The 16,390-nt window shown below is 42.2% G+C and overlaps 1 protein-coding gene across 4 annotated transcripts in view; it reads left to right on the top strand.

Annotated features, from left to right (window-relative positions):
• Positions 1 to 16,390, top strand: part of fat1a (FAT atypical cadherin 1a) — a 106,268-nt gene that overhangs the window by 66,702 nt on the left and 23,176 nt on the right. For all 4 annotated transcript variants that reach the window (XM_015027367.1, XM_015027378.1, XM_015027374.1 and 1 more), the window contains 7 exons: positions 231 to 441; positions 1,031 to 5,104; positions 5,516 to 5,712; positions 5,817 to 5,970; positions 8,567 to 8,800; positions 14,102 to 14,488; positions 14,717 to 14,931. In XM_015027367.1, coding sequence (XP_014882853.1) covers positions 231 to 441; positions 1,031 to 5,104; positions 5,516 to 5,712; positions 5,817 to 5,970; positions 8,567 to 8,800; positions 14,102 to 14,488; positions 14,717 to 14,931 — 5,472 coding nt within the window. The remainder of the gene's footprint in view (positions 1 to 230; positions 442 to 1,030; positions 5,105 to 5,515; positions 5,713 to 5,816; positions 5,971 to 8,566; positions 8,801 to 14,101; positions 14,489 to 14,716; positions 14,932 to 16,390) is intronic.

Below are 16,390 nucleotides of genomic sequence, written 5' to 3'. Positions count from 1 at the left end.
ATGTGGGATCTGTGTGTTTCTGTGTCTGTATTTCTATGCAAAAAAAGGGGAAAAAAAAAAAAAAAATATATATATATATATATATATATATATATATATATATATATATATATATATATATATATATATATATGCCTTTTTTCCACCCAGATTATCTCATACTTTCCTATTTTCCTTCCCTTCTTTTTCCTTTTTATTATGATTTTTTAATAATATACATCTATTTTCAGGTTCGGGATCAGGACATTCCAGTGAAAAGGAATCTTGTCCGTGTCATTGTTGACGTGGACGACACCAATGACAATGCACCCTGGTTTATAGGGACGCCTTACTCTGGCCGGGTGTTTGAATCAGCTAGCATTGGCTCAGCTGTGCTGCAGGTCACTGCTCTCGACAAAGACAAGGGCTATAATGCAGAAGTCATCTACAGCATCGAGTCTGGTATGTTGCCACGGCATCCTAATGAGCCACACTTTCTCCAAGTTTATCTTTTATTTAATGTTGGACAGTAGAAAACTTTCTTTGTAAAACAAAGCAAATGAAATCAGCTCATTAAACATGCATGAGTCATCAGTCATGGAGTCTACTGGACCTGATCATGAATGAAACACTGTGCACAGAGTAGGCAATTGTAAGTTTTTGTACAAAGGCTCTCCAGAGTGTGTGTTTCTCCTACATTAATCTTCAAGAAGCATATTGGTGGTTGTCTTTTGTTTGCAGACATGCATGTTTGAAATAGCTGAGATGGTTTACTTGTTGTGACAGACAGAGCTGTGAGCAACTATTCGCCCCCTTGGAGATTTAATGCTGCTACATTTTTGTCTCTTGAATCATGATTTAAACAGTACAAAAACTGTATAAATCAGGTTTTTAGAATGAAAGAAAAACTACTATTCAAGCAAAGCTAGCCCTGTGCAAAATGTAATTGTCTCTCTTGTTGCTGAATTAATGCTGATCAACCAAATAACTGACAATTATGTAAATTTCTGGTACAGCATGCTGAGTGTTTCATTTCTTCTTTCTGTTGCAGGAAACATTGGGAACTCTTTTGCTATTGATCCTGTTCTTGGGACAATCACAGTGGGCAAAGAGCTTGATTGCAGCAGCAAATCAGCATTTGAACTGGTCGTAAAAGCCTCTGATAATGGAGCACCGCCATTATTCTCTACCGTCACCGTAAACATCGCTGTTACAGTCTCTGACAATGCAGCCCCCAGATTCACTGAAAAGGAGTTTTCTGCTGAGGTCAGTGAGTTAGCCCCTCCAGGAAGCTTTGTGAGCATGGTCACAGCCATCAGCCAGTCTTCCGTTTTCTACCAGATTAGAGGAGGCAACGTCCACAACGTGTTTGACATCAACCCAAACTCAGGAGTGGTCGTAACGCAGCAACCTTTAGATTATGAGACCATGTCTGAGTACAAGCTCATCATCCAGGGTACCAACATGGCTGGACTTGGGACTAACACCACCCTTCTGGTCCATCTGAAGGACGAAAACGACAATGCTCCGGTCTTCAGTCAGAGGGAATTCAAGGGAGTAATCAGTGAGCTGGCCTCCATCAACAGCATTGTGCTGACTCATGAAAACACCCCTTTTGTCATCCATGCCTCTGATGCAGACTGTGACCAGAATGCCAGACTAATTTATCAAATTGTTGAGCCTTTTGCTCATAACTATTTTGCCATTGACTCAAGCACCGGAGCCATCAGAAGCACAGCGGCTTTGGACTACGAACAGAGAAGCATTTTCCGCTTCACAGTTCAGGTTCATGATCTGGGAATGCCTCGCCTGTTTGCAGAAACGGCGGCCAATGTGACCATCGAAGTAATTGACGTTAATGACTGTCCACCCCTTTTCAGCCAAGAACTGTACGAGGTGGCCGTCATCATGCCGACCTACAAAGGAGTAGAGGTAGTCCAAGTGAATGCCACAGACCTAGACTCTGGGCCTAACTCCAAACTGCTTTTCTCCATATCCGAGGGAAACATAGGTGACAAGTTTAAAATTGATCCAGTCACGGGCATCATCTCCATCCAGAACGTCACACAGCTCAGGAGCAGATACGAGTTAAAGGTCAGAGTTTCTGATGGTAGATTTGCCAGCGCAGCTACAGTGAAGGTCACTGTAAAGGAAAACAAGGAGAACAAGAGGAAGTTCACTCAGGACTCATACCAAGCCTACATTCAAGAGAACTCCTCTGAGAAGAAAACGCTTGCAGTTATCACTGCTGTTGGGAACCAAGTGAATGAGCCTTTGTTTTATAGAATATTAAACCCGGACAACAGGTTTAAAGTCAGCAGCACCTCAGGAGTCGTCTCAACCACTGGGATTCCTTTTGATCGAGAAGCTCAGGACTCCTATGACATCATTGTTGAGGTCACCGAAGAGAAGAAATCAGAGGAAACCGCTCACATTTTAGTTACTGTTACCGTGGAAGATGTAAATGACAACAAGCCGATGTTTGTCAACCTGCCCTATCATGCCCTGGTGCAATTTGATGCTGATAAAGGTCATGTCATTAGACAGGTCACAGCAGTGGACAAAGATATAGGCCCAAATGCAGACATCCATTACTCTCTAAAAGAGCCTGAGGATCACTTTGACATCCACTCATCTGGTGAAATTCTGCTAAAAAAGAAGTTTGAGAAAGATTCACTCGACACAAAGTTTGTTCTGGTTGTTGTGGCGAGGGATAATGGGAAACCTCCTCTGTCAGCTGAGGTTGAAGTGCCTGTAACAGTGGTGAACAAAGCAATGCCTGTGTTTGAGAGGCCTTTTTACAGCATTGAAATCCCTGAAAACATTCAGCTGCACTCCCCTGTGCTCCATGTGCAAGCCAATGACTCAGAGGGGCCTCGCATTGTGTACACCATTTCTGAAGGAGACCCTTTCAAGCAGTTCTCGATTGATTTTAACACTGGGGTCATTCACGTAATTCATCCTTTAGATTTTGAGACACATCCTGCTTATAAGCTAAAAATCAGGGCCACAGACTCTCTGACTGGAGCTCACTCTGAGGTGTTTGTTGATATCATTCTGGAAGATGTAAATGATAACGCCCCGGTGTTCCTGTCAAATTTCTACTATGCCAATATTTCTGAGGCTGCTGTTATTGGCACATCAGTATTGCAGGTGGTTGCCAGAGATTCTGACACCGGCAACAACAAGGAAGTGTTTTATCAGCTGGTTGAGGAAAGAGGGAAGAGCTCAGACTATTTTACTATTGACCGTGAGTCTGGAATAATCTCCACAAGTCAAGTTCTCGATCACGAAGAAGTCCAACAACACAAGTTGAGAGTCCGGGCCGTAGACGGCGGCGTCCCCGCTCTGATAAGTGACATCACTGTGACGGTAGACATTACAGACCTGAATGACAACGCTCCTGTTTTTACTCAACACGCTTATCAAACCACCATCAGTGAATTAGCCCCACGCGGGCACTTCGTCAGCCAGGTCCAAGCCTCCGACGCTGACAGTTCAGATGTCAAAAAGCTGGTTTTCTCGATTATAGCTGGAAATGAAGAGCAGAACTTTGCTATCAACAAGCAGACTGGTGCCATTGTCATTTCAAACCATCGCCGGCCACACATGCAGCCTTTTTACAATCTTACCGTAGCAGTGTCAGATGGTGTATTTAGAAACTCGGCTGTTGTTATGGTGGCAGTGATTGGGGCCAACTTCCACAACCCCACCTTTTCCCAGACTGAGTATATGGTAGAGGTCATTGAGAACTCACCTGTTGGCACCCTAGTAGCAGAGGCAGAGGCAACGGATGACGATGAAGGGATCTACGGCCAGATCACATACCACATTGTCAATGAGTTAGCTAAAGACAAGTTTTCTATCAATGGAAAAGGAGAGATTTTCACCCTTCAAAGTCTTGATCGTGAAAACACAGTTGAGAAGGTAATTCCCATATCTCTGATAGCGAAAGACGGCGGCGGAAAAGTAGGCTTTTGTGTCGTCAATGTAATTGTCACAGATGCAAATGACAACTCTCCACAGTTCAGAGCAGCTGAGTACAAAGCCACCATTGCATCAGATGCCCCAAGAGGAACAACTGTGCTCAAAATTGCCGCTTCAGACGCAGATGAGGGAAGTAACGCTGACATAGAGTACTCCATTGAAGCAGATGTTGGAAATGTTGGGGAGAACTTTGAAATTCACAAAACCTCTGGGGTCATCGTTACCAAAGAAAGCCTGATTGGACTTGAAGATGAACTCTACGCATTCTTTGTAAAGGCAAAGGACACTGGGAATCCACCCAGACATTCAGTTGTCCAGGTTTACATCAGGATTGTCTCACCAGAGATGCCACTTCCCAAGTTTGCAGAACCGTATTATCGGCATACTGTTGCTGAGGATCTTCCTATTGGAACAGAAATAGATATAATTCAGGCAGAGAGCGAACAGCCAGTCATTTACAGCCTCGTGAGAGGCAGCACTCCAGAGAGCAATGAGGATGAAGTGTTTGTTGTTGACAGAGATACTGGAGCCTTGAAGCTTGAGAAAAGACTGGACCATGAGACAGCCAAGTGGTACCAACTAACTCTGCTCGCTCAAGCTAAGCATGAAACTTATGAAATAGTTGCTTCAGTAAATGTAAATATCCAAGTGAAAGATGTCAACGACAACAAACCAATCTTTGAGGCTGACCCTTATGAGGCTATCACCGTTGAAAACCTTCCAAGTGGGACCCAAGTTATTCAAGTCAAAGCCACCGACTTCGACTCCGGAACCAACGGCCACGTCGTCTACAGCCTGGACCCAACGCAGGCCTCACAGGAGATCTTTGAGTTGTTCGCTGTTAGCAGTGAGACAGGATGGGTGACCACCTTAAAGGAGCTCGACCGTGAAAAAACTGAAAAATACATCATCTCTGTTCTCGCCACCGACCAAGGCGACGCAGTTCAGCACGTTACCAGCACCAGTGTGGAGGTGACTGTGGCCGACGTGAACGACAATCCGCCTCGATTCACCGCAGAAATCTATAAAGGCACGGTGAGCGAGGATGACCCCCCGCCCAGTGGGGTGATCGCCATCCTCAGCACCACTGATGAGGATTCAGAAGACATGAACAAACAAGTGAACTACTTCATCACAGGTGGGTTTTTTTCCTCCCCCTTAGTGTAACAGTGTTTCTCGGATGGAACGTAGAACAGAGTTATTCAAAATAATGATGGTGTAAAAGTCATGGTGGTAGAAGATACTGTCCTGCTAATTACATAAGACCTGCTCTAAAAACACTTATAATTCCCTATCATTCAGGCAACAAAAATTAGCTTCATATCTCATCCATACATCCATACAATGGAAACCGTCTTAGCACTACTGCAGAAGCTAAAACTACAGTTTTTCTTACCTCTACTACTGAGACTATACCTAGTAAAAGCCAAAGAAACAAATTGTTTCAGGGTTTCTTGTTAGTTTAGAAATATTTCCATCAGAAGTGAGTCTACTTCCTTCTACATTGTTGGTCATGCTTCACTGAGATATGTGTGATATCATATAACAGGAGGGGACCCACTTGGCCAATTTGCCATTGAGCACCTGCAGAATGAGTGGAAGGTCTCTGTCAGGAAGCCATTGGACAGAGAAGTGACAGACAATTATCTCCTAAACATCACTGCCAGCGACGGCATCTTCACCGCCAAAGCTGTCGTGGAAGTCAAGGTGTTGGACGCCAATGATAACCACCCAGTGTGTGAGAAGGTAAAGAGTGATTTCCCTTTGTCGTTGCTTGTTACTTCCTGCTGTCGACGTGAGCTTCTTTTTCGCGTTAATATTCCATGTCTCTTCCTCTTTGTGTCCTCCAGTCCGTCTACAGCGAGAGAGTCCCAGAGGACTCCCCAGCTGGCAGGCTCATCCTGCAGGTCTCTGCCACGGACGCTGACATCCGCTCAAATGCCCAAATCTCTTACGAGCTCCAGGGAGCGGGAGCGGAATATTTCATCATTGACTCAGACACAGGTGTGTATCCATGCAGTGACAAATACCAAAGAAGAAGAAGAAAAAAGAATGAATGTATCTCTTCTTCACAGTTACATTACAACTAAGAAATGTTACTGATTTTATGAGGCAGTGGTACCAACACAACAGAGCACATCATTGTAATGTAAAGTGAAAGTCTACATGGTTTTCAAATGCTATACTTGTACTGCCACCTTTTGCTGCCTTTACTACTTCTGCCCTTCTTTTTATGCGGTAAAGAACAAAGCTTTGCTCATTGTTCTTTGCAGAATAACTGAGACTCAGTCAGATCGAATGGAGCATCTTGCTACAGATTCTCTTTTGGATTTAAGTCTGGACTTTGACAGGGCCATTCTAAGACACCATTATGCATTTAATTAAACTTTTCATTCCACTGTTTCTCTGGATGTGTGTTTGCGATCATCATCCTGCTGGAGTGTGAACCTCTATCCCTGTATCAGATTGTTGAGACCATCAGAGAACAGTTTCCTCTGAGATGAAATTACTTTCAGGTGGATTCAACTGAGGGATTTGGTGATCTATAAAGACAACAGGTTGCACAGCATTCAGTTTAGTGGTGTTAGACTACAGAGGGCTGAACACAAACACACATTTTAATGTTTTATTTGCAATAAAGATAAACATCCTTCTAGTTTACAATTATTTTTATGTACATTTAATTTTGGGTTTTTCTTGGGATTTTCTCCCTCTTGTGGAGGTTTTCGGGGATCAGTTTTTCAGACACCCGTGTTAAAGTCTGTCATTATTCAGCCTTAAGCAGCTCAGCAGGTAGACGCTCCACGTGAGAATTGTCATTCTTTTGGAAAGTCTTTTGTTTTTGTGAGTGTGCGTCTCTGATAGTGTCAGCCCCAGAAGAGGTGGGAAGTTTTACCCGATTTTTATTTACTTTTTATTTATACATTTTTAAAAAAGGCCCAGAACATTTCCCTGCTGTGCTTCTTTGAGGCTTTCAGCAGCACCAAAACGCAGGCGAAGCACACTTAGATTGAATTAATGTCTGCCTTACTTCTTGCAAATTATTTCCTCTGGGAACCACGATAAATTAGACATTCCATCTGGCTGGTTAGGGTGGAAAAGCAAACTGAAGAAATAAGAAAACCCCAAAAAGAATAGCAGTTAATCAAACGCAACCTGTGATTTTAGATTCTGTGCGGAGTAAAGGGAAGGGGAAGCATAACGAACTAAGCCAGTAGATTTGAGCAGCTTTTCCTCACATCTGCTGTCGTGCAGACAGAATGAGAGGAAAACGCCATCCAGCTGTCTTCTGGCAGGACTCAGTGCTGCTGCTGTGGAGAAGGATTTCTTTTCTTTTTTTTTCACAACTCAGACAAGTAGGAGAATTGCTGATTATGATCGCTAAGAGGCTCTGGAGTTTTCCACCCTGGTTGTGGTAATGCTGGCTGCTCTGCTTCCCAAGACACTTCCAGGCTGCTCTCTGCTGCCAATTCTGATGTTTACCCCCTCCCCTCCCTGCCCTGTCTTTCTCTACCACCTCATGCACTTCAGTGACTTATTTGTTTTGCTCTCTTATCTCCTGAAAGCCATTAGTTTTTGAAAGCTTTGTCTTGACCTGCTGAGGAGTGGATAAAAAGTTTAGCATTTGCTAAAAAGCTCAATATTCAACTTGTTTATTAGTTTCAAATAGGGGTGAGCGATATTAACTTGGAGTTTTATCACAATATTTTGTGACGCTATTGTTACAATAAGAACTAGTTATTATGTCTCTCTTTTTAGGTAATTGTATGCCTGTGACTGCATGGCACAGCAATCACAGCCCCACAAACACAATTACTGCTTTAGAAAAACATTCTCATTTGTACTACGCTTCTTTAGGACATCAGTCACATAAAAAGTATGATTTGCATCACTAAACTGTGCACTGTATGTGCATTTAATCATATTTTCAAATGTACTGAAAGTAGAACAAACCGTGGAGAAAATAGTAACAAAAATATTTCTGAAGAAAACTGTCAAAGTGTGTTTCAGTCAGAGCCTAATCAGGTGATCTGATCCTGAAAATTAGAAACAATGCCATAGTTAGGTTAAATGTAGCCAGTAGCATATGGGGAATTACTAGCATGTTGTCTAAATGTGACTGACTCCACTCAGTATGCGTTAGTGTATAAGCTAAAATTAGCTAAAATGCTAAGGTTAGCTGAAGTGTAGTCAGTAGCATGTAGGGTATCACTAGCATTATGACTTCTTGTGACATACTCTACTCAGTATGCAAACATTAGTAATAAACTTAAATTAACTAAAATTCTAAGGTTAGCTTAAATGCTGTCAGTAGCATATGTGGACTTAAATTAACCTACTCCATTTAATATGCTAAATATGGCTAATATATCTGAAATTAGGTAAAATGGTTATTTTAAGTTTAAGATTAGCATGAGGGTTGTCACTAGAGTGACCAGCATGTAAAGACTACTAATAGGATGAGGTTTATCCCTGGCATGTTGACTAAAATTAACTTAATTGTCATCATGAAAAGAAGTTTATCATGATAAATCATAAATTGCCCACCCCTGATTTCAAACTCAAATCTGACCTGCTTGTGTGCATTTCTGACCTCTAGGAGAGTTGAAGACCTTGCAGCCACTTGACAGAGAGGAGCAAGATGAGCACAGGTTCAGAATGAGAGCAGTGGACGGAGGAGGGCGATACTGTGAAGCCGAAATCCGCATCGCCGTGGAGGACGTCAACGACAACCCGCCGCAGTTCTCATCCGAGTCATACTCCATCACGGTGTTCGAAAACACAGAGATCGGCACACTGGTTGGAAGACTGCTGGCTAATGACGTCGATGCAGGTCAGCTTTATTCCTCTTTGTGCTTCAAATAGAAACTGAATCCATCATGTTCCACTGGGTGTGAGTTTAAGCTCCTCTGCTTTGCTCTTGCTTCCCTTTTCAAAATGTGATTGCAAATGCACAGTTTGACTAGTTAGGCCTGACTTTAGAATCTACTTTCCTGCTATAGCATAGAGGTTTACATTCTCACGCAACAGGTCAAATTTATGATGCAACGCATGGTGATTATGGCCATGGTTTCCCAGAAGACGAAACAAGCCTTCTCATTTTCTCAGATTGATGCCACTGGTCAACAGACACAGAAATGAGACGATATACTTTAGTTTTATGAATCAGTAGAAAATTGTCAGTTGTATGTTTTTTGTTTTTTTTTCCCCATTTTCACGGCTGACTTGTTTTAAACGGAAAACCATGTGAAAAGGTTCTTAAGTAAGAATGAAAACTTGTCACGGTTAGGAGGACCCTATTTTCTTCCTCCATCTCCATCGATCTGTGAAGGAGACCAGGATCAGCACATGCAGCTCACATTTTTAAAAGATTTAAGAGGACTTCAACCTTAACCAAGCCTGACAGAAAAAGGAAAAAAACTGGCTAACTGGCATTAGTCGAGAAATGATTCACAATCAATACCTAAAGCTAATAACTAGATGACTTAAGTGTTCCTATACAGTCTGGAAATTTTATTGAATTTAGCTGGAATATTTTCCAGGTGTGGGTGAGTCTGGAAAAATGTTTGATTCAACCCATTCCAGAGTTTTCGATCCATCCATCCAAATTAGTGGGAATGGCAACAAAGTTGTAACAGTTTTCATTGAAGGCAACATACAGCTTACAAAAAAAAAAAAAAAAAAAAAAACCCCTCCCCCAAGACAAAAATTTAGAAAATTTTCAATTTTGCCTAAAAAAGAGGAAGTCAAGTCAACACTGTTTTCTGTATCTAATCGGGATCAGCCGATGCTAAACCTCAAATATCTGTATCGTATCGAAAGAGAAAAAAGTGGATCAGTGACTCCCTAGTTTTGGATTCAGTAATAACCTGTCATATTTCATAAGAGTGAATTAAATGGAACAAAAAATTTTAAAGGAACGAAATGGAAACAGTTCAAAACAAACAAGTCCTGCTGCTTCACAATGACTGGCCTTAAAGTTGTATTTAGAAAACCTGGTGCATCTGTCATAAAGTCCACAGTTCAATATGCCTCCAAGCTAATTGTTGGAGCCTGAAATTGCCAGATAAACCTGTGTACACCGACTTTGTTTCCTGCTGTGGCCATAAAAGTTAACTGGCAGGAAATAAAGTCACAAATGCAGCAAATTAGCAGCCATCCTGTGTATTAATACAGTTCACAAAGAAACACTAACCTGAGGTGAATGTACTCTGAAAATCGTTCTGTACCATTAAGGCGTTTATGCGTTCATTTGGACTCCCTGCTGCCTCGCTGGCCCTTTTTTTTTTTTTTTTTTTTTTTTTTTTTTGCTGTAGAGCTGCATTAGGCTAAATGGCACGGGGGGAAGGATAACAAATGTGAAATTTTATGAATGATCAACCCCTGAAATTAAAAGCTCCATTACACTCTAATGAAATTTCTCTCTCTTCAGGCTAAATTCTCAAAAGGGAGGATTGCAATTTTCCATTTACCTAGCGCATCACCATGGGGGCCACATATTTATCTCGACCGTCTCCTCCTTTCAGCAAACATTGCCAATCACTAAGAGGCTCACACATGGATGGCTCCGAGAGCTTAAAACCTTCCAATTTAACAGCCGTTGGAATTACTTTGAGATTTTCTTTCTCGGAGACTGGTGGACCTGCCATTCCAGATTGCTTTCGGAGTTTACTGAAGCAGGACACCTGAGCACCAAGGACCGTTTCAGATTGTTGACTGACAGAGAATCAACTCTGTCTGCCTCGTTCTATTTTCTTTCCCCAGCGTTTTTTTGGGGTGGGGGGAGCGGCGCTACTGACAGAGTGAATAACATGCCTCAAATGGGGCCCCTTAGAGACAAATGATAAATGGTGTACACAAAGCTGGCATTAAGACTTCTTGTTGCGCAGGCTTGGCTTGCAGAAATGTGTTTTGGATTTTACGTATCAAGGGCGAGAGCAGTTTTCGGAAGGGTGGCGAGAGCGACGTACCCCAACGGTTAGCCAGCAGCAGTAATTATTAGTTACTCTGTGCAGGCGTAGATGGATTTCAGCAGCTCGTAGATGTGTGTATATTTAAAGTAATGGTTTTGTTTTTTTTGTTTGTGTCTGTAGTGTTTCTTATTTAGCTGCGAGCATGAAGCATTGCATATTTGGCTCAGATCCACTTTCAGAGAGCCAAACAAAATCAGTAGGTTTGACCCAGTTACCACAGCCTTCAATCAGTTGTCTTTCCAGCCAAGCATCAAAATTTAAAATCTAATGTAACCCTCCTCCTCAGAGGAAAAAATTGCATTATCCTCCATACTTTCTGCATATTTTAGAGTGGATTCATTCTTGGCGCTGCTCGCTGTGTGCCACAGCCTCTGTGATCTCTCTATGATGTCGGTTCCTCGCCCACATAGTTTGCTCCCCCAGTTCAGCCTCCCGTTACAATCTCTGAGAGGCAGCACTTATCAGTGCAGAATGATTATGAACCAGACAGAGACACAGAGGCAGACTGGTGCCCTTGATCCGTGATAAACTTCTAAATTCCCCCTCTGATTCTGCTTTGTCCTTTATCTCACCACCTGGGTTTGAGTGTATCTCTTGGCCCCCGGCGCTGCTCTGCTCGCTCATTCCGCTTCTAAAGTTTCACCATTTTGGAGGAATTTGAACGTTTTGTGCTTCATCCCTCTTTGTTGCTTTCTCAGAGATCTTCAGAAGCTCACTGCAGTCAAACTTTAAGATGTCTTCAAAGAGCTGGCCCTGCCTAAAACGAATGAATTGTGGTTGGTGCTGGACAATATGGCTGAAAAATGTATCATGATATAAGCGTTTCATATCAATGTCATTTTTTTTTTTTGTTGTTTATATCTCTGTCCTGTTTTATCCACTATTTTTAAGAAGTTATGAGGCATGACGGCAAAACCTGAAACTGCAGCTTGGCGAGTTACTCAACAAATTGTTGCTAGGTAACCAAAGAGTGAGTTAGTTAATCCCTCTCACCTTGTTTAGCTCAGCTTGAAAGCTTGAACAGTTATAGCTTTTAATCTGCCTACATCTCCCAGAATGTTATGCTATGCAGAGACCAGAGACCACTCCAGTAGCAGGGAGAGAACCACAGCGCCGGGCATTCTGGGTAAATACAACCAAAATAAACATGTGAGTCTGGTACTGCAGGAGAAATAGCTTATGGTCTTTTACCAAAGACAGAAAAAAAATCCTAAAACCGCTAAAATCTGACCTTATGTCTTCAGAGGTTTTTGTGTCGTTTCCTTCAGCAGTTCTTGGTGCAGCGCCCCCACAGGTGAAGGGGGGAATAGCTTGCTCAAAGTGTTTGGTTCATTTGACAGTGCAGTGTGGAAGAGAACCACACCGGCTGAAAATGGAATAAATGTTGCAACAGTGAGACTGAATCGAACCGAGTCTACTGAGCTGTCCGGTGTTAAAACACCCTTAGAGAACAAACCCAGCTCTACATCAATAAGATTTCATATAGTAAACTATTTTATTCTTAATTCATTAAAACTGAAGGGACAGCAGCCTTTTCATTTCCTGCGCATAAAGTAACAGCTTAATTAACTAAATGTTTCCAGCTCAGTTTAATTTTCAGCATTTCTGCCAAGGGACCAAGACGAGCGTCATTACAAGTAACCATATAAGACAATATAGACAGATATAACTCTAAACAATTCTCCTAAGCATCATCAAGTAATCGTCTTCTAAACGTTCCGACCGGATGAAAGTGATAAGGATCTATATAAGCGGGGTTCCCTACGGTCATCTCTCCAGCGTGATAATGAGATCTAGACAGGATGGAGGGCACTCACCTGATAAATGGGACTATAATAGCGGATTCCAAATGGGGACCACCTGCAGGAAAGCATTATGATTATTATCGTGATCAGTCTCTGTCTTGTTTCCGGGTACATCACACTTGTGGGAGGACATGAGTTATGAGGACATGGCAGATCAGGCGGTTAGCACCAGCGCTCACAGTGAACCATGGATCATTTACAGTATTATAGCAAAATATTCATACTGTTTGAACGTTGCACATTTTGGCAATTTACAACCACATGGTGGAATGTATTTTATATGGGATTTGATGTGACAGACCAGCAATCTGTGAAGGTAAAGAAACAATCCCCCCCAAAACATGTATGGCAGAAAATACATGCTAGAACAAAAAAAAAAAAAAAAAAAAAAAAAAACCCACAGACCCACAGATAATCTTTGTCTAACCTGACTGAGCACAAATTTCTGTCTACGGATGTGTGAAGTTAGCCTGTCCATTTCCTTCCTCTGCAATTCTAATCTCTCTTCCGTGCTCCATCTGGGATTTCTCCCACAGATCTTGATTTCTTACGATGATTTTCAACTGGGCCAGTCAGCAAACAGGAGGAGTTGTGAATGATTATGCAACTTCTGTAGTTGTAGTTTGATAATGGCAGCAGAGAAAGTGAATGAATACATTCAGTTCGAGTCGGCCACGCTTCTGAACACTGAGCAGTTAAAGTCGGAGCAAGAGGAATTCTTAGGACATTCATTTGTTTGTCAAGATGTTGTTTGACTGGGCTCTACTCTCTTTTTGGTGAGGAATGGTTAACAACATATGCAATTTCCAGTAAGCCTCATAGCGTCGCTTCCTTCACCGCCGAGCTGGTGCATCACATCACATATGTCATGTCAGAGTGACAGCAGTTGGGTGAAATCAGATCCAATCATATAAAACTTTCAACGGAGTCTGCATTTGTTGAATCTCTTCTCAGCAGCTGAAGGTTCAGACCCTCTGCACGAAGCACAGCTTAGAACAAGAGGCTGGTTTTTACCAGGCATGTAGAGGCAAAAGACTTGAAATTACAGCTGCAAATGTAGAAAATTGTATTTCTACTTGTCATACTTTATGGTTTTTATTTGAAAAATATATGAAAATCGCAATAATATACATTTATGTCTGTATTTATAATGTGACAAAATTGTATCCAAGTCTTTAATGCTCGCTAAGAAAAACTGATGTGCCAGTTACTTGGGTTAAATGGCACCGGGGGGAGTTATAATTATGTACAACCAGACTCTCAAACTAATTGCAAACTGAACTTTGTCATTTGATGAATTGAAAGAGTGATTGTTGAAGTGTCATGGACAATTCTGGGGTTTTTTGGTTATTCTAGGTCTTAACAGTGATATCGTCTACTCCCTGGCCGACTCTGCTGATGGATTCTTCTCCATTGACGAGCAAAGCGGCGTGATCACCCTGGAGCGCCCCCTGGACCGCGAGGTGCAGTCGGTGTATGAGCTGAAGGCCTGTGCCAGCGACCGGGGCTCTCCACGTCACTCCTCGCTGTGCGAGGTGGTGGTCTCAGTGCTGGACATCAACGACAACCCGCCGGTGTTCGAGCACCGGGAGTACACGGCCAACCTGTCCGAGGACGTGGCAGTGGGCACCCAGGTGGTCCGAGTGCAGGCGGCTAGCCGCGACGCCGACGCTAACGGGGAGATTTCCTACAGCATCATCAGCGGGAACGAACATGGCAGATTCAGTGTGGATCCCCGCACTGGTACGTAACCAACCTGGTTTTACCTTTATGTAATCTGAAGTTTTCCACTTGATTTTTGTTTTTCATCATTTGAAATTTTATTACATATACTGTTTTTTTTTTTTTTAGATCCATATGACTTTCCAAATGTTATTTTGATTGTAGTGCTTTCTAGCTATGGATTTTAAAAATTCTTCATTTGTAGACTTTTATTCTGTTATTTAAACTCCACTTCCTCTTGCCTTGCAGGCGATGTATTTGTGATCGATGCGTTGGACTATGAGGCGTCTCATGAATATTATATCACCGTGGAGGCCACAGATGGGGGCTCACCTCCACTCAGCGACATCGCTACTGTGAACATCAACCTTACTGATGTTAACGACAACAAGCCCATCTTCAGTCAGGATGTCTACACTACAGTCATCAGCGAGGATGCCGAGCTCGGGAAGGCCGTATTAACAGTAAGGACTAGCTGTGTCAACGTTAACGAATGCAATTAATCTGAAGATTTTAACACGCTGATATTACATAATGTAGATTAGTGAAACTACCTATTTAGACCTAAAAGCTTCTCTCCGAAAGAGGGTTGACTTATTCACAGCAGTGCATTATGGACTCGACACACAGGGACCGAAAGGAGAAGGTTTTCTGCGACAACTGACAGCAACATGAGTTACAATTTTTTTGACTTTCTTGTGTTTGGTCTCTAGCCCTCGTGTTCATGTCTTCATGTACGAGCTTCAAGTTTCACATGCTTGAATTACGACGTTCACTCTGCTGGAAGAGGACAATCAACTGTTGCCTCATTGCACAAATTCCATAGAAAATGAACAGAAGAGCGACTTTAATAAATTAATGTTTAAAAATACATTACATCATTTTAACCTTCCTGCATATAAAAACCTGAAAAGCTGAGAATCTCCAGACATGCTTGGTTTGAGACAATGAAACCAAGCATGCAGACATTTCTTTTTTGAAAATATGCATAAAGTTTTTTGATATGGGCATTTGCCCAGGGCCGCATCAGAAAGGGGTGGTGCATTCAAGAAATGGAAGATAAAATATAACCTTATCTGTCAGTTGTCCCCTGAACAAGTTTGCTATACCTCTATGCATGTGTAATAAAGTTTCCCATATTTACATTTCATGCTAATAAAGTTAGGCATAGTGATTAATTGTGATTAATCATAGCAGCAGAGTGTGATTAATTGATTAAATTCCTTAATCGGCTGACAGCACTAGAAAGGATACACGTTCTCTCTGAGTTATGCTTAGCTTGTACAGAGCAGATGAGGTTTTTTTTTTTTTTTGCTGTGATTACCCATAATCACTCCAAAACCATGTGAAGGGTTTGACATATTTCATCACTCCTGATTTCCCTCCAGCCAGATGTGTCAGTTCATCCACCTTCTCCCTCTGTGGTTCATTTCCTCGCTCATGGCCTGTCTCCTCTCTGTCCATTATTCGCTGAATGCACTATCACATATCTGCACCTGTGGCAAACCACCATCTGGTGGAGCAGCTAAATTAGGACCGCTCCTCTTCATGCTCACTGCAACGCCACATCCTGGTTCAATATCTGACACACATACTAAAGCCGGAGACTGAACGCATGTGACTCATTAGGCCTCCTATTCAACTCGAGGTATTTGTAACCTTTAGCCCATCTCATTTTAACTCCCTATTGATTTCTGTCTTCCCTCTGTTTGAAAATGATCCCCACTCCCAGCCCTTTATCTGTACATCTAAGGTACCTGAATATAAATGAACCGTCAGAAAATTAGATTTTAATGCATGCCATTGTCTCATACCTGTAAATCCTCTGTGTGCTAATTTCCCCAGGGATCCTTTTTTGTATTTGACATTTATTGAGGTTTTCAGTGCTGTAGAATTTGTTGTGTGTGTGTGTGTGTGTGTGTG

This window comes from Poecilia latipinna, unplaced genomic scaffold, assembly GCF_001443285.1.
Source record: "Poecilia latipinna isolate Pla-1442-1.1 unplaced genomic scaffold, P_latipinna-1.0 Scaffold101, whole genome shotgun sequence".
Taxonomy (NCBI): Eukaryota; Metazoa; Chordata; class Actinopteri; order Cyprinodontiformes; family Poeciliidae; genus Poecilia; species Poecilia latipinna.
This window is presented reverse-complemented; position numbering and strand designations above follow the sequence as displayed.